The following is a 23,983-nucleotide window of genomic DNA, read 5'->3' as shown; positions in this document are numbered from 1 at the left end:
AATAGATAGATAGATAGATATTAGATAGATAATAGATAGATAATAGATAGATAATAAATAGATAAAGATAATAGATAGATAGATATTAGATAGATGATAGATAGATAATAGATAGATGATAGATAGATAATAGATAGATAGATAATAGATAGATAGATAGATAGATAATAGATAGATAGATGGATAATAGACATGTAATATATGGTGTAAATCCAATATCTCTACAGTGCTACAGAATGTGTTGGGGCTGGATAAGTAATTGTAAAGAAATATAGATTAATAATATATTAATAATAATAGGTAAAACGATAGCAGTAACAGAATATGGTTTGAATGTGAATATTAACTTTCTATGTCCTATAATTAATAAATTAATAAATAAAATAAGAAAAATGTTTAAAGATCCTAAAATATTATCTACAAAAAAAAAATAATTTCCCTCCCAAATATTTAGAGAACCATAAAATGAACTGGAAACTTTTCACCCCTACTTAAATTGAGGGTAAGGTTCATCTCAGGCTAATCTAGCCATTTCATACAGACAGTCAATAAAACCAATTGTTCATTTGTTAACGATCTGTCTGCCGGGCCAGGGGGTCTCTAGCGTGTAAAATAACAGACGCTCGGGACATCAATAAAATTTAGCAATTTTCTTTCAGTAAAACCATATTGTCCTTGTTGAACTGAAGCCTCTGTGATCCGAGAGAATGTGAAATGCATGTCGGACTTTGCGCTGAATGGACGAGTCGGGCTTTGTGCTAGATGGAGTCAGACTTTGCGCTGGATGGATGGGGTCGGGCTTTGCGCTGAATGGACGAGTCAGGCTTTGCGCTGGATGGATGGAGTCGGACTTTGTGCTGGATGAATGGAGTCGGACTTTGCGCTGAATGGACGAGTCAGACTTTGCGCTGGATGGATGGAGTCGGACTTTGTGCTGGATGAATGGAGTCGGACTTTGCGCTGAATGGACGAGTCGGGCTTTGCGCTGAATGGATAGAGTCGGACTTTGCGCTGAATGGACGAGTCAGGCTTTGCGCTGGATGGATGGAGTTGGACTTTGCCCTGACTGGATGGATACAGGCTTTGCGCTGGATGGATGGAGTTGCACTTTGCACTGGATGGTGTTGGACTTTATGCTGGATGGATGGAGTCAGGCTTTTTGCTGGATGGATGGAGTCAGACTTTGTGCTGGATGGATGGAGTCGGACTTTGTGCTTGATTGATGGAGTCGAACTTTGCGCTGGATGGATGGAATTGAACTTTGCGCTGGATGGCTGGAGTCAGACTTTGTGTTGGATGGAGTCAGACTTTGCGCTGAATGGATGGAGTCAGACTTTGCGCTGGATGGCTGGAGTCAGACTTTGCGCTGGATGGCTGGAGTCGGACTTTGTGCTGGATGGAGTCAGACTTTGCACTGAATGGATGGAGTCGGACTTTGTGGTGGATGAATGGAGTCGGACTTTGCGCTGGATGGCTGGAGTCGGGCTTTGTGCTGGATGGAGTCAGACTTTGCGCTGGATGAATGCAGTCGGACTTTGTGCTGGATAAATGGAGTCGGACTTTGCGCTGAATGGAGGAGTCGGGCTTTGCGCTGAATGGATGGAGTCAGACTTTGTGCTGGATGGATGGAGTTGGACTTTGCGCTGGATGGATGGAGTTGGACTTTGCCCTGACTGGATTGATACAGGCTTTGCGCTTAATGGATGGAGTCGGATGTTCTGCTGGATGGATGGATTCAAACTTTGTGCTGGATGGATGGAGTTGCACTTTGCACTGGATGGAGTTGGACTTTATGCTGGATGGATGGAGTCAGGCTTTTTGCTGGATGGATGGAGTCAGACTTTGTGCTGGATGGATGGAGTCAGACTTTGTGCTGGATGGATGGAGTCGGACTTTGTGCTTGATTGATGGAGTCGAACTTTGCGCTGGATGGATGGAGTTGAACTTTGCGCTGGATGGCTGGGGTCAGACTTTGTGTTGGATGGAGTCAGACTTTGCGCTGAATGGATGGAGTCAGACTTTGCGCTGAATGGATGGAGTCAGACTTTGCGCTGGATAGCTAGAGTCAGACTTTGCGCTGGATGGCTGGAGTCGGACTTTGTGCTGGATGGAGTCAGACTTTGCACTGAATGGATGGAGTCGGACATTGTGGTGGATGAATGGAGTCAGACTTTGCGCTGGATGGCTGGAGTCGGGCTTTGTGCTGGATGGAGTCAGACTTTGCGCTGGATGGATGCAGTCGGACTTTGTGCTGGATAAATGGAGTCGGACTTTGTGTTGAATGGACGAGTCAGTCTTTGTGCTGAATGGATGGAGTCAGACTTTGCGCTGAATATACGAGTCAGGCTTTGCGCTGGATGGATGGAGTTGGACTTTGCCCTGAATGGATGGATACAGGCTTTGCACTGAATGGATGGAGTCAGATGTTCTGCTGGATGGATGGAGTCAAGCTTTGTGCTGGATGGAATCGAGCTTTGCGCTGGATGGATGGAGCCGGACTTTGCGCTGAATGGATGGAGTTGGACTTTGCGCTGGATGGATGGACTTGGACTTTGCACTGGATGGAGTTGGACTTTATGCTGGATGGATGGAGTTGGACTGTGTACTGGATGGATGGAGTTGGACTTTGTGCTGGATGGATGGAGTTGGACTTTGTGCTGGATTGACGGAGTCAGACTTTGCGCTGGATGGAGATGGTCTTTGTCCTGCATGGAGTCGGACTTTACCCTGGATGGCTGGAGTCTGGCTCCACTCAACACAAACCCAATGGGAAAAATTACTTAATTTGTTGAGCTCTATAGGGACAAAATAAAATTGTGGGGTGCCGAGGACTGGTGAAAAATGTTTTTTTTTAACGGAATAACACTTTAATATTCTATTTCTTTGGGTTTGTCTGCAGGAGAACAGCTGGTCATAAAGGTGGTGCCATTTTAGTTGTGAGAATCTACTCATTACTAGAGGAAACGGCCCAATATTTTAGAGGCAGGACATAAAAATTCATCATTTTAAATCCATTCTCTCCCTGAAACGCGTGGTGAATATTCAGCCTCGTGATCTGATGCGATTGAGCTTATTGTCTTGTTCTGATCGTCGCAGATCGCGTTCATTATAAGACTCAGAAGGAAAAATTACTTAACGACTTCTGCCAAACACATCGGTACACAGATGGTACCAGAACCGTCACAGCGCCCTCCCTGCTCCAGCATATTGTGAGCAGTTGCTGAATGGAGTCATGTCGTCTTTCTTCTCTCTGAATGGGCGTTTATTCGGTGATGAATATTTTCTTCCATTTTTTATACTTTTTAAACAATTTGTTGCCAATTTTTTGTAAAACAAAACAATAAAAAAACATAAATGAGTACAATATTATTGACTGTAAATTACATTTTTACCTATTTTATCACCCGTAGCTAAACCGTATAGGGGCTCTGATTGACTTCCAGTCCCAGTAAAGTCCCATTGTCCCATAGGAAAAGACCATTTCAATAAATGACTTTTGATAATGAACTACCCTATTACCAATGAGGAAACTATTGGATAGGGGGGTGCAATATTGAATAAAATCTGTCACACCTCCTCACATGTCTACTTTAGCAAATAATTGCATTCTCCATGAAATAATAGAAATGTTAGAATTCCGTGGAATGGTAACACCATTTTTAGAATGAAAAGCAGAGGAATGGCATAAAATAAGGTAAAAAAATCTAAAATTCTTATTTTTGGGAGAGAATAAAAGTATTTTCTGAAACAGACATATACATGAATGGTCCTCTTAACCCCTTAAGCTCCAAGGGTGGTTTGCACGTTAATGACCGGGCCAATTTTTACAATTCTGACCACTGTCCTTTTATGAGGTTATAACTCTGGAACGCTTTAACGGATCTTGGCGATTCTGACAATGTTTTCTCATGACATATTGTACTTCATGGTAGTGGTAAAATTTATTCGATATAACTTGCGTTTATTTGTGAAAAAAACAGAAATTTGGCAAAAATTAGGAAAATTTTGCAATTTTCCAACTTTGAATTTTTATGCAATTAAATCACAGAGATATGTCACACAAAATACTTAATAAGTAACATTTCCCACATGTCTACTTTACATCAGCACAATTTTGGAACCAAAATTTTTTTTGTTAGGGAGTTATAAGGGTTAAAAGTTGACCAGCAATTTCTCATTTCTACAACACCATTTTTTTTTAGGGACCACATCTCATTTGAAGTCATTTTGAGGGGTCTATATGATAGAAAATACCCAAGTGTGATACCATTCTAAAAACTACACCCCTCAAGGTGCTCAAAACCATATTCAAGAAGTTTATTAACCCTTCTGGTGCTTCACAGGAATTTTTTGAATGTTTAAATAAAAATGAACATTTAACTTTTTTTCACAAAAAATTTAATTCAGCTCCAATTTGTTTTATTTTACCAAGGGTAACAGGAGAAAATGGACCCCAAACATTGTTGTACAATTTGTCCTGAGTACGCCAATACCCCACATATGGGGGTAAACCACTGTTTGGGCGCATGGCAGAGCTCGGAAGCGAAGGAGCGCCATTTGACTTTTCAATGCAAAATTGATTGGAATTGAGATGGGACGCCATGTTTCGTTTGGAGAGCCCCTGATGTGCCTAAACATTGAAACCCCCACAAGTGACACCATTTTGGAAAGTAGACCCCCTAAGGAACTTATCTAGAGGTGTGGTGAGCACTTTGACCCACCAAGTGCTTCACAAAAGTTTATAATGTAGAGCCGTAAAAATAAAACATCATATTTTTTCACAAAAATTAACTTTCCGCCCCCAATTTTTTATTTTCCCAAGGGTAAGAGAAGAAATTGGACCCCAAAAGTTGTTGTACAATTAGTCCTGAGTACGCTGATACCCCATATGTGGGGGTAAACCACTGTTTGGGCAGATGGGAGAGCTCGGAAGGGAAGGAGCGCCGTTTGACTTTTCAATGCAAAATTGACAGGAATCAAGATGGGACACCATGTTGCGTTTGGAGAGCCCCTCATGTGCCTAAACATTGAAACCCCCACAGGTGACACCATTTTGGAAAGTAGACCCCCTAAGGAACTTATCTAGAGGTGTGGTGAGCACTTTGACCCACCAAGTGCTTCACAGAAGTTTATAATGTAGAACCGTAAAAATAAAAAATCATATTTTTTCACAAAAATTATCTTTTCGCCCCCAATTTTTTATTTTCCCAAGGGTAAGAGAAGAAATTGGACCCCAAAAGTTGTTGTACAATTTGTCCTGAGTACGCTGATACCCCATATGTGCGGGTAAACCACTGTTTGGGCGAATGGGAGAGCTCGGAAGGGAAGGAGCGTCGTTTGACTTTTCAATGCAAAATTGACAGGAATTGAGATGGGACGCCATGTTGCGTTTGGAGAGCCACTGATGTGCCTAAACATTGAAACCCCCCACAAGTGACACCATTTTGGAAAGTAGACCCCCTAAGGAACTTATCTAGAGGTGTGGTGAGCACTTTGACCCACCAAGTGCTTCACAGAAGTTTATAATGCAGAGCCGTAAAAATAAAACAAAAAAATTTTCCCACAAAAATTATTTTTTTAGCCCCCAGTTTTGTATTTTCCCGAGGGTAACAGGAGAAATTGGACCCAAAAATTTGTTGTCCAATTTGTTCTGAGTGCGCTGATACCCCATATGTGGGGGGGAACCACTGTTTGGGCGCATGGGAGGGCTCGGAAGGGAAGGAGTGCCATTTGGAATGCAGACTTAGATGGATTGGTCTGCAGGCATCACATTGCGTTTGCAGAACCCCTAATGTACCTAAACAGTAGAAATCCCCCACAAGTGACCCCATATTGGAAACTAGACCCCCCATGGAACTTATCTAGATGTGTTGTGAGAACTTTGAACCCCCAAGTGTTTCACTACAGTTTATAATGCAGAGCCGTGAAAATAAAAAATCTTTTTTTTTCCCACAAAAATTATTTTTTAGCCCCCAGTTTTGTATTTTCCCAAGGGTAACAGGAGAAATTTGACCCCAAAAGTTGTTGTCCTATTTGTCCTGAGTACACTGATACCCCATATGTTGGGGTAAACCCCTGTTTGGGCACACGGGAGAGCTCGGAAGGGAAGAAGCACTGTTTTACTTTTTCAACGCAGAATTGGCTGGAATTGAGATCGGACGCCATGTCGCGTTTGGAGAACCCTCGATGTGCCTAAACAGTGGAAACCCCCCAATTATAACTGAAACCCTAATCCAAACACACCCCTAACCCTAATCCCAACAGTAACCCTAACCACACCTCTAACCCTGACACACCCCTAACCCTAATCCCAACCCTATTCCCAACTGTAAATGTAATCTAAAGCCTAACCGTAACTTTAGCCCCAACCCTAACTGTAGCCTTAACCCTAGCCCTAACCCTAGCCCTAACCCTAGCCCTAACCCTAGCCCTAACCCTAACCCTAGCCCTAACCCTAACCCTAACCCTAGCCCTAGCCCTAACCCTAGCCCTAACCCTAGCCCTAGCCCTAGCCCTAACCCTAACCCTAGCCCTAACCCTAACCCTAGCCCTAGCCCTAACCCTAGCCCTAACCCTAGCCCTAACCCTAACCCTAGCCCTAACCCTAGCCCTAGCCCTAACCCTAGCCCTAACCCTAGCCCTAGCCCTAACCCTAGCCCTAACCTAGCGGATTTTTATGATTGGCAGCCGTCACACACTGAAAGACGCTTTTTATTGCAAAAAATATTTTTTGCGTTACCACATTTTGAGAGCTATAATTTTTCCATATTTGAGTCCACAGAATCATGTGAGGTCTTGTTTTTTGCGGGACGAGTTGATGTTTTTATTGGTAACATTTTCAGGCACGTTACATTTTTTGATCGCTTTTTATTCCGATTTTTGTGAGGCAGAGTGACCAAAAACCAGCCATTCTTGAATTTCTTTTGGGGGAGGCGTTTATACCGTTCCGCGTTTGGTAAAATTGATAAATCAGTTTTATTCTTCGGGTCAGTACGATTACAGCGACACCTCATTTATATCATTTTTTTATGTTTTGGCGCTTTTATACGATAAAAACTATTTTATAGAAAAAATAATTATTTTTGCATCGCTTTATTCTGAGGACTATAACTTTTTTATTTTTTTGCTGATGATGCTGTATGGTGGCTCGTTTTTTGCGGGACAAGATGACGCTTTCAGCGGTATCATGGTTATTTATATCTGTCTTTTTGATCGCGTGTTATTCCACTTTTTGTTCGGCGGTATGATAATAAAGCGTTGTTTTTTGCCTTGTTTTTTTTTTTCTTACGGTGTTTACTGAAGGGGTTAACTAGTCGGCCAGTTTTATAGGTCGGGTCGTTACGGACGCGGCGATACTAAATATGTGTGCTTTTATTGTTTTTTTTTTTATTTAGATAAAGAAATGTATTTATGGGAATAATATATATATTTTTTTTCATTATTTTGGAATATTTTTTTTTTTTTTTTTTACACATTTGGAATTTTTTTTTTTTAACTTTTTTACATTGTCCCAGGGGGGGACATCACAGATCAGTGATCTGACAGTGTGCACAGCACTCTGTCAGATCACTGATCTGACATGCAGCACTGCAGGCTTCACAGTGCCTGCTTAGAGCAGGCTTCTGTGAAGCCACCTCCCTCCCTGCAGGACCCGGATCCGGAAGGAACAGGGAGGGAGGTAAGACCTCGCAGCAACGCGATCACATCGCGTTGCTGCGGGGGGCTCAGGGAAGCCCCGCAGGGAGCCCCCTCCCTGCGTGAAGCTTCCCTATACCGCCGGCACATCGCGATCATGTTTGATCGCGGTGTGCCGGGGGTTAATGTGCCCGGAGCGGTCCATGACCGCTCCTGGCACATAGTGCCGGATGTCAGCTGCGATAGGCAGCTGACACCCGGCCGCGATCGGCCACGCTCCCCCGTGAGCGCGGCCGATCGCATATGACGTACTATCCCGTCACTGGGAATTAAGTCCCAGGGCACCTCGACGGGATAGTACGTCATATGGGATAAAGGGGTTAAATGTGCTTTGGAACTAACTATTTAGGGGCAGAAGTGATAGTCACTACCGGACCCTCTTTTCCAGGAGCATTATCATTGCTGTCCCCGATAGGGGTCACAATCTAAATTTCCGATCAGTCTGTCTTTCGAGTTTGGGAGGGAACCGGAGATCCCGCAGGAAACCCACGCAAACACAGGGAGAACATACAAACTCCTTGCAGATGTTGTCCTTGGTGGGATTTGAACCCAGGACTCCAGCGCTGCAAGGCTGCAGTGATGCAATAAATCAATGCCTAAATTGTATAGGGGCCCTGGCTGGCCCTTAAGGGAACTCATTGGCTGGGACCTTTTTGTCTATTCGGGCACTAAAATGTTACACCTGAGTCTTTAATCTTTGGAGGACTCAAAAGGTCTCTTGACCCATAATAACGAGTTTTCAGTTGTTTTGGAAAATGGCTGAAACTTACGGTAGTTTTATGGCTTGAACCATTAGGGCACATTGGATTGTCCTCATGGGGTGTACAGACAGGAATTATAGGAAGTACAGAGATTGTAGTTGTACTCTGACCATGGCCATCTTAGATGCTAAAAAAGTTCCTGTGTCCAAAATGAAGAGACCAGTTCTATAAATGATGCATCATAGTTGGCAGTCAAGTCACAGTTTTGGGGGAAATTAACTAAAACTTATGGGAATTTTATGATTGTGGCCATTGGGACACATTGGTTGCCCTCTTTGGTGGACTCTTTGGGTGAAAAAAGAGGAAGTATAAGGGGTACAGAAATCGTAGTCACACTCGGACTGAAGCTTAAGGAGCTCAAAATGTCCCCATTTCTGACCAGTTCTATAAACGATGCTTGACAGTTGGGGAAATGGCCAAAACTCATGAGAATTTGATGGGTACTTATAGAAATTCTATGGCTGAAACAGATAAGACTTGGGTTTATTATACTGGGAGGAGAAGATAGAGTTATACTCGAGCTCTGGTTCCTTTGCCCCATATGACGAGACCATAACTGTGAATGATGCATGGAAATTGGGGTTCAAAACACAGATTTGAGGAAATGGCTTGAACTTATGGGAAATCTATGGTTCAAATCATTAGGGCACATTGGCTTGTCTTCTTCGGTGAACTCTATTTCATTGTACAAAGAGGAATTATAGGAGATACAGAAATTATATTCGTACTTGGACTGGTGCTCTTGCCCTACATGAAGAAGACCTCTTGTCCTTCGTGAAGAAACCAGCTTTATAAACGATGCTTGACAGCTGGCGTTCAAGTCACAGATTTAAGGAAATGGCTGCAACTTTTGGGAATTCTATGACTAGAACCACGAAGGCACAATGGTTTATCGTCTTCAGTGGATTCTCTTTCCGTCTACAAAGAGGAATTATAGGAGGTACAGAAATTATATTCGTACTTGGACTGGTGCTCTTGCACTACATGAAGAAGACTTCTTGTCCTTCGTGAAGAAACCAGCTTTATAAACGATGCTTGACAGTTGAGGTTCAAGTCACAGATTGAAGGAATGGCTGCAACTTTTGAGAATTCTATGGCTAGAACCATGAAGGCACAATGGTTTATCGTCTTCAGTGGATTCTCTTTCCGTCTACAAAGAGGAATTATAGGAGGTACAGAAAGTGTCTACATACTTGAACTGGAGCTTAAGGGACCCAAGAAATAATCTTGCATCGCGGGAAGAAATTAGTTCAATAAATGACTCTTGACATTTAGGGAAATTGCCAAAACTTATGAGAATTTGATAGACATTAATAGAAATTCTATGGATGGATTCATGGGGATCAGGGATTTATTTTAGTGGATGTAGAAGATAGATTTATAATGAATCTCTGGAGCATGAGAGGGTCCAACATGGTCCATTCGCCCCATATGAAAAGACCAGAACTATAAATGATGCATTATAGTTTTTGAACATTTACAGATTTGGGGAAATGACTGAAACTTTTGCAGGACCTGTTCAGAACTTTTAGAAAGTATATGGTGGAAACCGATGAGACTCTAGATTTCGAGAGGGTCCAAAATGATTCCTTCTCTCATATGATTAGAACAGGTCTATAAATGATGTGTGATAGCTGTTGGCCCTTTTTTTTTAATTTTTCATTGGGGGGGGTCCCAAAAGGGGTGTTAGGTTGTATTTATGTTTGACTTCATCCTGATGTAAATTGCAGATTCACTACGACGTCCATTCCATCACGACATTATCATCAGCGCTAATCACACGTTGTAATATTAATGATGTATTTGTATCATATCCAGAAAGTTATCCGCCGAGTGCGAGAATCTACAAGCCTGAGATTGTGACATTTTAATGGAAGCCCAGAGCCTGACCTCGGACGGGGTTACCATCTACTGTAAGTGGCGTGTCGGGAGGAAAAACGGCACCGGTGCATTTACTTAAAGTAGTGTCGAGGAGGTCAAACACATCAGGAGTAATTGGTGTAAACTCGTGAAGGCTACTTTTAAGAGGTGTGCTGTACGTACGGGGAGATTGAACGAGTCTTGCCAGTAGATTGGAACGAGATAACTGTTCTGGAGACGGGCAAATGTGACTCGTCAAATATCACTCTACATTTTATCTTGTTTTTATGGGGTAATCGCACTGCCTTCTTGCTAGAGATATAGCATGTTGGAATGTTCGGAGTGAAGGGAATACTTAACTTCCTTTGGGCTCTGTTCATGCAAAGTTTGACCCGTCTGTCGGAGATAATCAGATATACAGTAGGTGCCAAGGTGCCGGCGGCGCGCGCTATGTCCATGGTGAATGACATGGGGCACGCAACGCAAATAGCATACGGCGCCAAGGTGAACTGCTTTACTAAAGTGGCGTCATAGTCATCATCGTAGAGGAGGCCACATCCTATATATTCTGAAAATTTCCCAATTTATATATTGATATAAGCTTTTATATCACCCAAGGCTTCGATGCTTAAAAACATAAACCGTGCTTCTCTACAGTTAAAAAAAAGCCTAAACCAAATTATACCAGCTAGAATGATGCCATAAAGACACCCTTTGTCAACACAAAAGTGGCCTCAATAAATCTGCCCCTTTAGGTAAAACAAATTCACTTTTATAGCTAGTGCAGGTTCTGCAGGGGTGGAGCATGCATACAGGTACCTCCCCCGCAGAAACTATTATAGACAAAACACCAAGTGTGGACAGACCATGCATAAAATTGTGTAGGGGCCCTGTAGGCAGAGAGTCCAGGGCTTATTGTTAAGCTGGAAAGCAAGACTACCATGTACTTTTTTGAACATAGGGCTCTATGCTTTCCCCTTAATACCTCTGTATAAATATTCTGACATTCTTTTTTTAAATGGATTCTGCATTTTGGAAATTCCCTTCATGTTAGATGGGTCACGTAATAGAAAGCAAAGTGAGAAAACTTGGAGATAAGTATTTAATTTCCCTACAGCGCCCCCACAGGGGAAATGAGGAATTACATTAATGGGATGTCTGAATAATAAAAAAAACAGTCCTTCAAAGCAAGAGACAATCTTTCATCCTGAACCATTCTGGTCAGTAGAAAGAGGCTTTCGAACATTAGGGACAATTTTTTATTTTTTTACTTAAAGGGGTTGACCAGACTTTGGGCTCAAATCTGCAGTCACTCTACTGCATGCTGTGAGGATTCTCTGCTGCCGGCGCCTGAAGTGGTGGTCATTTAACCACAAATATGCAATTTGGACACTTCCGGCCACATTCCAACTAGACGTGACCGGTCTGACTCAATTCACTCAATTCACGTCTAGTCAGCATGTGACTGCATGTATGCAAATTGCACACTTCCGGTCACATGCCGCCTGCTCCTGACGCTGTCAGAGGAGAATTCTGACAGCTCTCACACTGCGCCCTGTGAAGATTAAAAAGTCTGCAGTCACATAGAGTGACTTCAGACTTGAACCCCCAAACCTGGCCAGCCCCTTTAAATGCATAATTTTTGCACCATTTTTCTTTTACAGCCTCTTGTTTCATGTGGTTTATGGTCCTAAATCATTTGAGAAAAAAAGACATAAAAGAGCTACAAGCTCTCCTAGCAGATGATCAGAACGAGCTCGCTGACAGATTCTAAGTTAACTCATTCTGCAGCCAAAAACAGACATTGCAGCAAGGGATCTATAAAAAGCCAAAAGGTGCAATTTTTTTAATGAAACCCAATTACAAAAAATATTTTTAATCCCAAAATAAATGCATATAAATAAATTAATGTTCCGAAAGGTGAACAATTACTTAACTTGGAATTTCCTAATAGTGTAGATTTTATTAACCCCTTGGTAGAAGAAAATCTGGGATCAAGTCTTCCTGTTTGGATCACTGCCCCTAGTGTTGGCTCTTGGCACTGCACCGCACATTTTTTCTCATTCGTTTTATCAGGTCGTCATGAATTCTCACCCTTCTTGTCTTTTATCACCCGTCGCAGGTAAACACTCTAAAATATGTCCCTTTTTGTTTTCTCTACTATTTATCTGTCATCCCATAAATAAAATACATTAATTTCTTCTATTGTGACACAGCTGAAACTTCCGCAGCTCCGCGGCCGTACATCACGTCGGCGCAGCGAGATCGCACATTAGGTTACTGTAAAATCTGGTTCTGCTGGGAAAAATGCCAGATCTGTAAAAATTAGACCCAAAGAGGATTCTTTTCTATGAAAAACCATCCGTCTCCAACGCGGGCGGCGGCGACGGCGACTTTGATACGTTTTTTGCTGTTTTAAACAAAACAAATAATTTTCTATAAAGACAGCGACTGTGAGATAATTACCCCGCACTCTGGTGGGGGACGGCGGCCCGCGGATCGCTCGGGGACCCATTTTTCCCCCCGTTCGGTGGCAGGTCTATGAATGACGGAGCATTATTGGAAGTTACTGTGTCACTCATGTCCCTCTAATTTCCCCGGTGTAATAACATGACTGTTGTTTCTATCACTTTTATGTTTGCCTCTAATAGATGCCGCATTGTTAGCGCGCGGCGAAATATTACTCCACCGGCGAAGATTAACATTAAGCGATCGTCGGGTCTTTAGCGTCTGCTATAAATGGCCGCAGTTACGTGTAGTGTGCTAATGTGGCGCTTTATTACAGCTGTCAACTGCAGCTTTATTGGGCTTAGAAGGTAAAATTGCACACGGGGAAAAAAAAAAAACGGGGAATTTGCTTGTGATATTTACCAGTGCATAAAATACCATGGAAGTCATTCACTTATAGATATATAGTAAAGGGGAATCTGTCAGCACCTGATGTATGATGTAGGTGCAGAGACCCTGATTCCAGCGATGTGTCACTTACTGGGCTGTGTGCTATAGTTTCAATACAATCAGTGTTTTATCAGCAGGAGATTATCACTGCAGTTCTAGGTGTCATGTGCCAGGAGTTAAACTGAGTAACTCCGCCTCCACCGTTAATTGACTGCTTGCGACAAGAAGTTACCAATCAGGGGTGTGGGTGGAGTTAGGACGAACTCAGCATTCTGATCACTGCTACTTCTATGGCAGAGAAAACAGGGATTCTATCAAAACTTCATCAAGCAGGTCAGTAAGTGATATATTGCTGGAATCAGGGTCTGTGTCCCTACATCATGGTGATCTCAGATCACATAGCAAAAACCTGCTGACAGGTTCCCTTTAATGCCCCCAACACCTTATAAGGGCATTAGCTGACTGATTGTTCAGTCGGCAATTATCTCTGTTACCATCTATCTCATATCTATCATCTATTATTTATTTATAATCTATTATCTATCTATTATCTATTTATTATTTATTATCTATCTATCATCTATCTATCTACTACTGGAGGGTAGGTAGATATACACTACACATACTCCCAGCCAAAGCCTGACCTCGCGCCATACACATGTATTGAAAGAGGTCACGCCCCGACTAGTGACCCAGTCGTCCAGTGGGTGTGGATGACTGGAGACCGGGCCCACTGGCCGGGCTCTGGCCGGGAGTATATATAGCTCATACATATTCTCCAGTCCAGGCTCAGAAACTGGTGAATCTTCGCGGAGCACAGTGTGTATGCTGGGGGGTTAAATAAGTCTACAGTCACACAGAGTAACTGCAGACTTATTGATTTGGATCGGACAACCCCTTTAATAGAGATATCCACATTCAGAATCATGTAGGAAAAAAGATATAAAGATCATCTTTCTGAAATATCCAACAAGTTAGAGTATTGACTTGGCAAGACATTTATTTTAACGATAAACGTGTAATGCTTCACTTGTCCTGTAGGAGTGCTGCAGAAAAATGAGATACTTGCTGATTAGAGCCGATCACTGAGGATCACAGATGCAGGACACTATGTGACCGGCTGATTGTCTCGGACAGAGACCCTCGTAACAATAACTGACTTCTCCTATAAATTGCAATAAATAGAAAACATATGAAAAAAGCCAGAGCTTTTAAGTTCCAAAACATAACAAAAAATACTACAAAAAACTAAATGAACTAGTGTAAGGCCAGAAGGGAGTGTATAAAAATGTATAACTTTATTATAGTACAAATATTAAAGCCAAACACACAAGTACAAAACATAAAAACAAAGAAAACAGACAAAACTGGACAGGTCTACAAAATGATGATACAAACTGGCAGGGGCCGGCGATCCAATAGAACAGAGGCGCTCACAAATATGTGATAAGTCTACATACCAAAAAATGCACAATAAATATAAAGGCAAAATGTCATATCACATGGCATGTATGGAGGACAGAGCAACCTAATGGAAATCCACTAAGGTAAATGGGGACAGAGTACGCCACATATCCCAGGCAAAAACAGACCAGGGTGTGAATGAGAAGTAACATGTAATAACCCGGCCACATTATAATAAAGCTGACAGTGCAACGCCAAAAGTACATAGGGATGAAATGATAGGCATATCTTACCCGTGGACGCCGTGACCCACTGCACAGATACCCCAACGCGCGTTTCGCTGCTGCTTTTTCAAGGGGCAGTGTGATAATGTGCCATCCAGAGCCTTATATAGTCCCATGTGCAATCCCAAGCCAAGCACCTGTGTGGAGCCGGAAAAAGCTTAAGACGATTCCCCGTCATTTCAGGCTGTGCCATGCTTGTGACCCCGACCTCCTTAGGATTCGAGGTATTGACATTGTGGAGTCAGGGGTGGTGACCTTAAGCGCAGGCTGGCACAGCTTGAGTGCCGGTGGATCTTTACTTTGGACACCATAGCCCCCTCTGGGCTTAATGAGAACATTAGTTTCTCGCCATTTTTATAGTCCATGCGTCTTTTCGGGAGTTCCCTTTGCGACGGTGTTGTTCATTAACCCTTGGAGCCCGTGTTTTAATTTGATGTTAATTTAGTGTGTTTTTGTGTTTCTATTTCTTCTTATAGTGTTTCTAATACTGGATACCATAAGCCTTTATACCATGTGCTGCCCTATCGGTGACTGATGGACCCGGTGGCTTGGATATCTCTCATCGGTGACATATCATCGGAGTCGACATTGCATCCTGAACTTTGGATCATCGTTACTGTATTATTATGCTGCATTGACTTCTTCCCTGTGCCATGTAATTTTGATATAGATTTATTACTTAATATATATATTTGGTATTTTGGAGTTTCCTTTTCATGTATTTATATTCATGTATCAGGTACATTGCACAGTTGTTTACCTTCCTTTGCCGCGTCTTGCGGCTTATATTGTTATGATGTTACAAGCAAACTCCTCGTCACCGCCCCTACACCTGTGATCCGGAGCGGGCTATGTATGCGCGTTTGTCCGTCTTCCCCCTTTTACCAACAGCGGCTTCTTTATTATGTGGTGAGTCCCCTGTTTCCATGGGTACCTGTGATCCGGCACGGGTAGCGCATGTGCGCTGGCGCTTCCTCCACCTCTCATCCACGGCGGCGTCTGCATGTTGCGGTGTGTTTACAGTTTCTATGGGAACCTTCCCAGTACTCCCCGCTTCATGACGCCGGCCTGTATGATTGGGCGATGCAGGCTCCGCCCACATGCGCTCGTCAGACGCGGCCCGGGGGGGGCTTTTTCCGGCTCCACACAGGTGCTTGGCTTGGGATTGCATATGGGATTATACAAGGCTCTGGTTTGGCACACTATCACACTGCCCCTTGAAAAAGCAGCAGCGAAACGCGCGTTGGGGTATCTGTGCGGTGGGTCACGGCGTCCACGGGTAAGATATGCCTATCATTTCATCCCTATGTACTTTTGGCGTTGCACTGTCAGCTTTATTATAATGTGGCCGGGTTATTACATGTTACTTCCCACTCACACCCTGGTCTGTTTTTGCCTGTGATATGTGGCGTACTCTGTCCCCATTTACCTTAGTGGATTTCCATTAGGTTGCTCTGTCCTCCATACATGCCATGTGATATGACATTTTGCCTTCATATTTATTGTGCATTTTTTGGTATGTAGACTTATCACATATTTGTGAGCGCCTCTGTTCTATTGGATCGCCGGCCCCTGCCAGTTTGTATCATCATGTTGTAGACCTGTCCACTTTTGTCTGTTTTCTTTGTTTTTATGTTTTGTACTTGTGTGTTTGGCTTTAATGTTTGTACTATAATAAAGTTATACATTTTTATACACTCCCTTCTGGCCTTACACTAGTTCATTTAGTTTTTTGTAGTATTTTTTTGTTATGTTTTGGAACTTAAAAGCTCTGGTTTTTTCATATGTTTTCTATAGTTCTAGTGGAGTTTTCCTCTAAATATGGTCATACTATATCAGTTCTGGTATGTTATTATAAATTGCAATAAATGATGTAAACCACTCACCAGATAAAATACGGATCTCCGCCTCATTTCCGGTCCTGGAGCTGCCGGGATTTTTAGCCAAGCACCGATAAAGTCCAGCATCTCCCGCTTGTAGCCGACTTATCTGCAAAGCCCCGGAAGGTAGGACCAGCACTCGCGTGTCACCGGGGGTCAGTACCAGGTCTTCTTGGTTCTTCTGCCAGTGGACCGTAGGCATGGGCTCTCCGACAATTTCACATTTCAGTAGAGCGGTGTCTCCAAGGAACGAAGTAACAGATTCTGTCTGGGAAAGGAACCTCAGAGGACCTGAAAAAATGGAAAATGAATGCGATTAAACCCGGAAAATGGAAATGGCGCCTCTCCGGTGGTAAAATCTACTTAGTTAATGGCAGAATGTAAATTCCACTTTGTAGAGACTAGAATAATACCGCTAAGTATTACTTTAATTCACGCTCGCAACTTTCCCGTTATTAGCAGCTGCCGGAGGAGCCATTTGTATTGTCGCTGCCGTCGGACGGAGTCAGATTGATGGATACGGAGATATGTTTGCAATTAGAGACCACTTATCATGTAAAACATTGTGGTTTCCCAATAATTACATTTGTGAGCAGCCATGATATCCACTAGGGGCTCGTGCCATGCAAAGGCAGACGACTGATTCCTCAATCAGACAGACAAGGACGTTGCAAGCAGCTTGGGTAAAAATCATGGACAAAAAAAAAGTTAAAAAATAAAAGTATGGTAATTTGCAATTGCAAACATAAATCCTGCCATAGAACTATAGGGACTCAGCTGCGCTTAAAAAATTCAATTTGTTGTTTTCTTATCTATGAACGTCCGGAAACTGAGCAAATGAGACAAGATTTCCTGGAAATTATTATGGTTTTTTTTCCATTTTTCTTAACATCTCATTGACAGTGCGACCTTCAAATAGAACATTCTTGCACCAGAAAGTCCCCGTCACGATTAAGGTCTAGATTTTATACTGTATCATAAAGAAATTCAGGTCGAAACGACCCAGCTAGAGAAGAATGAGTATGACGAAATTGGATTTCTCAATTTTGCTCAAAATATGGCCGGGAAATTCAATTTGTGCCTTTTATTACGCCCTTAGGTCTCTCCATGCTCCAGAGTATAATAAACAGTGGGCTTAAAATATTACAAAAATTACAATCACGTCACCCTTCACCTGTCCTGGTGCTGCAGCTCCCCACCCCGGTCTGCCACTGACATGCTCCTTTTTGATCCAGTCTCTTCTGACTTAAGTCTTCTCACTCTTCGGTTCCCTCGGCAGACACTAGCCTCAGAGTATGCCATAACGCGCGCTGTCCTGTCATATCATGATGTCAACTGAGGTTTATTCACAGCCGACAAAATAGAAGGCTGGAGTCGAAAGGAAGACGTAAACCATCAGTAGACCTTGGTCAGGTAGGTGAAGGGCGAGTATAAATTTATATTTTTTCAACCCCCTACTCAATCCAAAATGGTGGCAAGTTAGGTACAATTTTGCTTGATTTTCGCATCCTGAAGCACAAACAATTCTACATTTTGCCAAATCCATTTTTTAATTTTAGGATGGGGGGGGGGGGGGGGGGCTAATATGCATGGCCCATTACTAGTCTGAGAATATCAGCCCCCAGTTGTCTGCTTTAGCTTGGCTGGTGGTCAAAAAATGGGGGACCCCACAATGGTTTTTTTCAAATATTTATTTAAACAATGAAAAAAATGGCATTGGGACCCTTCTATTCTTGATAACCAGCCATGATAAAGCTGACAGCTAAGGGTTGCAGCCCGCAGCTGTCTGTTTTGCCTGCACTAGTTATCAAACATAGAAGAGACCCCATGTCATTTTTTTTATTTATTTATCTTTAGCACAGGTGCCAGCTGATGAATACTCTTAGCAGCCTCACCTGCTCTTGCTGTTATCAGCAACAGCAGGCATGCGCTGAAGAGAGTAGTACTCTCTCATCAGCTGACACCTGTGACCGGCGGTAATGTTTTTACTGCTGGTCACAGCTGCTGGCTCACACACTGTCATCTGTATGACAACTTTGGGACCACAGCGCAGAGTCCGTGTTTGCTGCATGTCACACAGATGAAAGTGTGGAAAACAATGTATGTTTGGGTCCCCAATTCATCTTGTATTGTTCTGGTTACCTGAACCAATCTTTTTTTTTTTAAATGTTCGACTAAACCCTCTGTACCCAAACATCCACTTATGACTCTTGCAGTGAAAATTGACCCCCTGTATCTATATAGAGCTTAGGATTCAGCTAGTCTGTTTTTAATCACGTCATGTCATAGACTTAATGGAAAAGAGAAGAATTAGCTGGGAAGAAAGGCAAAATGTGTAATTGTACATACACAGTGCTGTATAATACGATGAATGCAATATATTAGGAGAATAAAAATGTTGATGGGAGGAGGAGGAAGAGAAGAAGGAGGAGGAAGAAGAGGAGGAGGAGATAATAATGATATTATACAGCATCTATCTATTTAATATCTATCATCTTTTTTCTTTCTATTAATTATCTATCATCTATTATCTATCTAACTATTCTCTATCTATTTTCTATCTATTATCTATTATCTGTCTATCTATTATCTATCTATCATCTATCTATTATTGATCATCTATTATCTATCATTTCTCTATTATATATTATCTATCTCTCTACCTATTATCTATTATCTATCTCTCTACCTATTATCTATCTATTATCTATCTATCCATCTATAATCTATCTGTCTATTATATATTATCTATCTATTATTTATCTATATATTATCTATCTATTATATACTGTATCTGTCATCTATCTATTATCTATTATCTATTTATTATCTATCTATCTATCTATTATCTATCTAATTATTCTCTATCTATTATCTATCTATCTATTATCTATCTATCTATCTACCTACTGTATCTATCTATCTATCTATCTATCTATCTATCTATTATCTATCTATCTAATTATTCTCTATCTATTTTCTATCTATCTATCTATCTATCTATCTATCTATCTATCTATCATCTATCTATTATCTATCTATCTATCTATGTATATATCATTTATCTATTATCTATCTATCTATCTATCATCTATCTATTATCTATCTATCATCTATCTATCTATTATCTATCTATTATCTATCTATCATCTATATATCCATTATCTATCATCTATCTACCTATCTATTATCTATCTATTATCTATCTATTTTTAATCTATTATTTATCTATCTATCTATCTATCATCTATCTATCTATCTATCTATCTATCATCTATCTATCTATCTATCTATCTATCTATCTATCTATCTATCTATCATCTATCTATCTATCTATCTATCTATCTATCTATCTATCTATCTATCTATCATCTATCTATCTATCTATCTATCCCTATCTGTGTCTCTCTATCTCAGCTTTTCTTTGTCTATCTCGTATCTATATGTGAAATCATAATATAATCTGAAAGCTTTTCTTCTGCAGTAAAACAATGACAGCGATAACAGCAGCAATGTAAACCATGCATAGAAGAATGTCAAGTTCTACTAAAGATGATAAAAAGAGCAAAGTTTCATTATCTTGTCAGTCATTTAATGGACAGACACACAGAGCAATTTTGCAGTTCACTCATAATTCACCGCTGGTAGAATTTTCAGAGAGTGATCTGTGGTTTTCTAGATCCTGGAGCAATAGGTCATGATGAACTGTAAGCAGTTGTATGCAGGTCCCGATGTCAGGGATGTCCAAAGGTAATGCCACTCAGCTCAAGATTGCTCTTTCGTACAGTGTTGGACTGGGGTGGCAAGAGCCCACCAGTAACATTAGTGGGGTCCCACTGTTCTGCTGCATGCAAATATTACATCACCTTCTTTCATAATTGTACCGCTGCTTTTATATAATAAGCCAGGTAGTTCCATTACTGATGAGATGCTGCTTTTGTTTGTACATAAATTATCGGGCCAACTACTGCTCATGTTGGGGGGTAAGTGGATTACTCTTGCAGAGCGGCCTACTAGTGAATTCCCCTGTTCCCCCGTGGGCCAGTCCAGGACTGCTTACATAGTCACAATATACTGAATTAATTTTTCTACATCTTCATTATATCCAGTGTGGACCATGCTCTCTAGACTCCAGATTGATACATTGTAACCAAGCAGTAGAGATTTGTGTAGCTGCGATGTAAAGTTCGGGGTTCGTACTGGACACCAGTCCGATGCTGAACTCCAAACACGGACTTGTTCTGGAGTCCGGGGAAGAAGAGAGAGAGAGAATTTCCAGCTCCAAAGTTCATGTCCTCATATATTTCAATGGGATTCGAGTTTAGGATGAAGTTTGGGTCCAGTTCTGGTGCCAAGACTTTGGACTAAAGTTTGGTCGAGTACCAGAACTCGAACTTCCACAGGTCCACTCATCCCTACTCACAGAGCATTGTCTACACTAGATACAATTGTATCAGCTGAGAGCAGCAAATAATTGCAAAGAAAGAACTCTAGAAGACCACCTTTTTAAAGAAGACCACCCCCTTACCCAAACCTAACTTCTGTGACAGATTTTTAGTTATCTCAAACAAAAAGGCAGCACACTGTAGCGCCATAGCATGCAAATATGAAAATTGAATTACATTACTGTATTAGAAATATGAAAAATATTTTTGTAGTTTGTATTCATTAGCCTTCTGACTGAGTACTCCGCCTTTTAGTCACAGGTGTTTTTAATCCCAGCAGGACCACTACCCCTCCACAGAGATATAGATTTTAGTCTAACAGATGATTTATGTTTCCATTCAGATGAAGACTTTATTCTAAGTGAGGAAAGGCATTGTTAGGCCCTGGAAACAAGAAATGCCTTATCGTGGCTTCCAGGTACACATGATTCGGGCAATTTATATGCTAAACTTTCTCAATTTTTCATATTTCATTTTTCATGTTTTTCATGTTTCTAATGCAGTAATGCAATTCAATTTTCATATTTGCATGCTATGGCACTACATTGTGCTGCCTTTTTGTTTGAGAGTATATGAGTTGGTGACTGTAGGTTCAGCACCTGTTCACACTTAGTCTATGTTTGGATGTGATGATCAGTTTTTTGTAGTTTGTATTTATTAGCCTTCTGACTGAGTACTCCGCCTTTCAGTCACAGGTGTTTTTAATCCCAGCAGGACCACTACCCCTCCACAGAGATATAGATTTTAGTCTAACAGAGGATTTATGTTTCCATTCAGATGAAGACTTTATTCTAAGTGAGGAAAGGCATTGTTAGGCCCTGGAAACAAGAAATGCCTTATCGTGGCTTCCAGGTACACATGATTTGGCCAATTTATGCGCTAAACTTTCTCAATTTTTCATATTTCATGTTTTTCATGTTTCTAATGCAGTAATGCAATTCAATTTTCATGTTTGCATGCTATGGCGCTACAGTGTGCTGCCTTTTTGTTTGAGAGTACATGAGTTGGTGACTCTAGGTTCAGCACCAGCTCACACAAAGTCTATGTTTGGATGTGACGGTCAGTTTTTTGAAGTTTAGATTTTCAGTTATGTCACATATCAGATGAAGTCTCCATCTTCTTTAAACTGTCAACAGTTCCGTTAAATGGGTAGGGATTCCACAAGTACTTCCCAAAAGTGGGTGTTTCCTGGTATTTCTGACATTTCTCACCTGTCCGTTCTTCTGTCCCATGCCGTAATCCATGTCTGGGGGATAAACCATTTTCAACATGGACAGTGTTTATTGTTTTATCGAGGACTGCACTGTGTATGTGCTAAGTGTTATGTCATGGAGTGGATCAACTTACAACTCTTTAGAGATAGACAATAAAAATGATCACAGCAGCGAGAGAAGAGTGTGTTGACCTTTTCGGAGGCAGTAACCTAACAACTTTTGTTATCTTTCTCTGCTTTTGCTGCTTTTTTTTTTGTATTGTTTTTTTTATTGAGGACAGTATTTATATCATGAAGAGGATCAAGATACAACTCTTTAGAGACAGTCAGACAATGAAAATGATGACAGCAGCAGGAGAAGAGTGTGTTGAGCTTTTCGGAGGCAGTAACCTAACAACTTTTGTTATCTTTTTCTGCTTTTGCTTCTTTTTTTTTTGTATTTTTTTTATTGAGGACAGTATTTATATCATGAAGAGGATCAAGATACAACTCTTTAGAGATAGACAATGAAAATGATGACAGCGGCAGGAGAAGAGTGCGTTGAGCTTTTCGGAGGCAGTAACCTAACAACTTTTGTTATCTTTTTCTGCTTTTGCTGCTTTTTTTTGTATTGTTTTTTTTTATTGAGGACAGTATTTATATCACGAAGAGGATCAAGATACAACTCTTTAGAGACAGTCAGACAATGAAAATGATGACAGCGGCAGGAGAGGAGTGTGTTGAGCTTTTCGGAGGCAGTAACCTAACAACTTTTGTTATCTTTTTCTGCTTTTGCTGCTTTTTTTTTGTATTTTTTTTTATTGAGGACAGTATTTATATCACGAAGAGGATCAAGATACAACTCTTTAGAGACAGTCAGACAATGAAAATGATGACAGCGGCAGGAGAGGAGTGTGTTGAGCTTTTCGGAGGCAGTAACCTAACAACTTTTGTTATCTTTTTCTGCTTTTGTATTGTTTTTTTATTGAGGACAGTATTTATATCACGAAGAGGATCAAGATACAACTCTTTAGAGACAGTCAGACAATGAAAATGATGACAGCGGCAGGAGAAGACTGTGTTGTTCTTTCTGCACTCAGTGACCTGACCGCTCTTACTTATGTTAACTAATGACAAAGACGCATGTACTTGTATTTATACCATTAAGTGGCCGCACACATAACACTTTCTAGTCAATAAATTCATAGAAATTAGTACAACAGGAGATGACTAAATGATCTAAATTATTTTAACTTAATCCTGAACATTTAGACATTTACTTACTTCCATTGAAAAAAAACTAACTTAATCCGTAATTGCAAAGTTTCCAAATAAATGATACTCCTGTAAATGATAAACTTAATATTTCTTGCATATTCTATTTATTTCTCGATGCCTGAATAATTCGGAAAAGAACCTGTTTCCCAAAGCACCAGAGTGTAAATTCCTCTGTCAGGCTGCCATTTACGTATTACCGAATAAGTCATTCAACTTACTTCCACTCCATTACTCTTCTAAAACAAACAAAATGTGTGTTCTGCCCTCGGGCTCGGTAATTCGGAAC

General features: G+C 41.2%; 1 protein-coding gene across 1 annotated transcript in view; it reads right to left on the bottom strand.

Moving 5' to 3' along the window:
* The window catches only part of DCC (DCC netrin 1 receptor), a 1,008,503-nt gene that overhangs the window by 520,404 nt on the left and 464,116 nt on the right, over window positions 1-23,983 (bottom strand). Inside the window, exon 3 of the mRNA XM_069745998.1 lies at window positions 16,789-17,073. Within this exon, the coding sequence (XP_069602099.1) occupies window positions 16,789-17,073 (285 nt within the window). The remainder of the gene's footprint in view (window positions 1-16,788; window positions 17,074-23,983) is intronic.

The sequence above is a fragment of the Ranitomeya imitator genome, chromosome 1 (assembly GCF_032444005.1).
Source record: "Ranitomeya imitator isolate aRanImi1 chromosome 1, aRanImi1.pri, whole genome shotgun sequence".
Taxonomy (NCBI): domain Eukaryota; kingdom Metazoa; phylum Chordata; class Amphibia; order Anura; family Dendrobatidae; genus Ranitomeya; species Ranitomeya imitator.
Note: the sequence above shows the minus strand (reverse complement) of the source record. Positions and strands in the feature narration are given on the sequence as shown.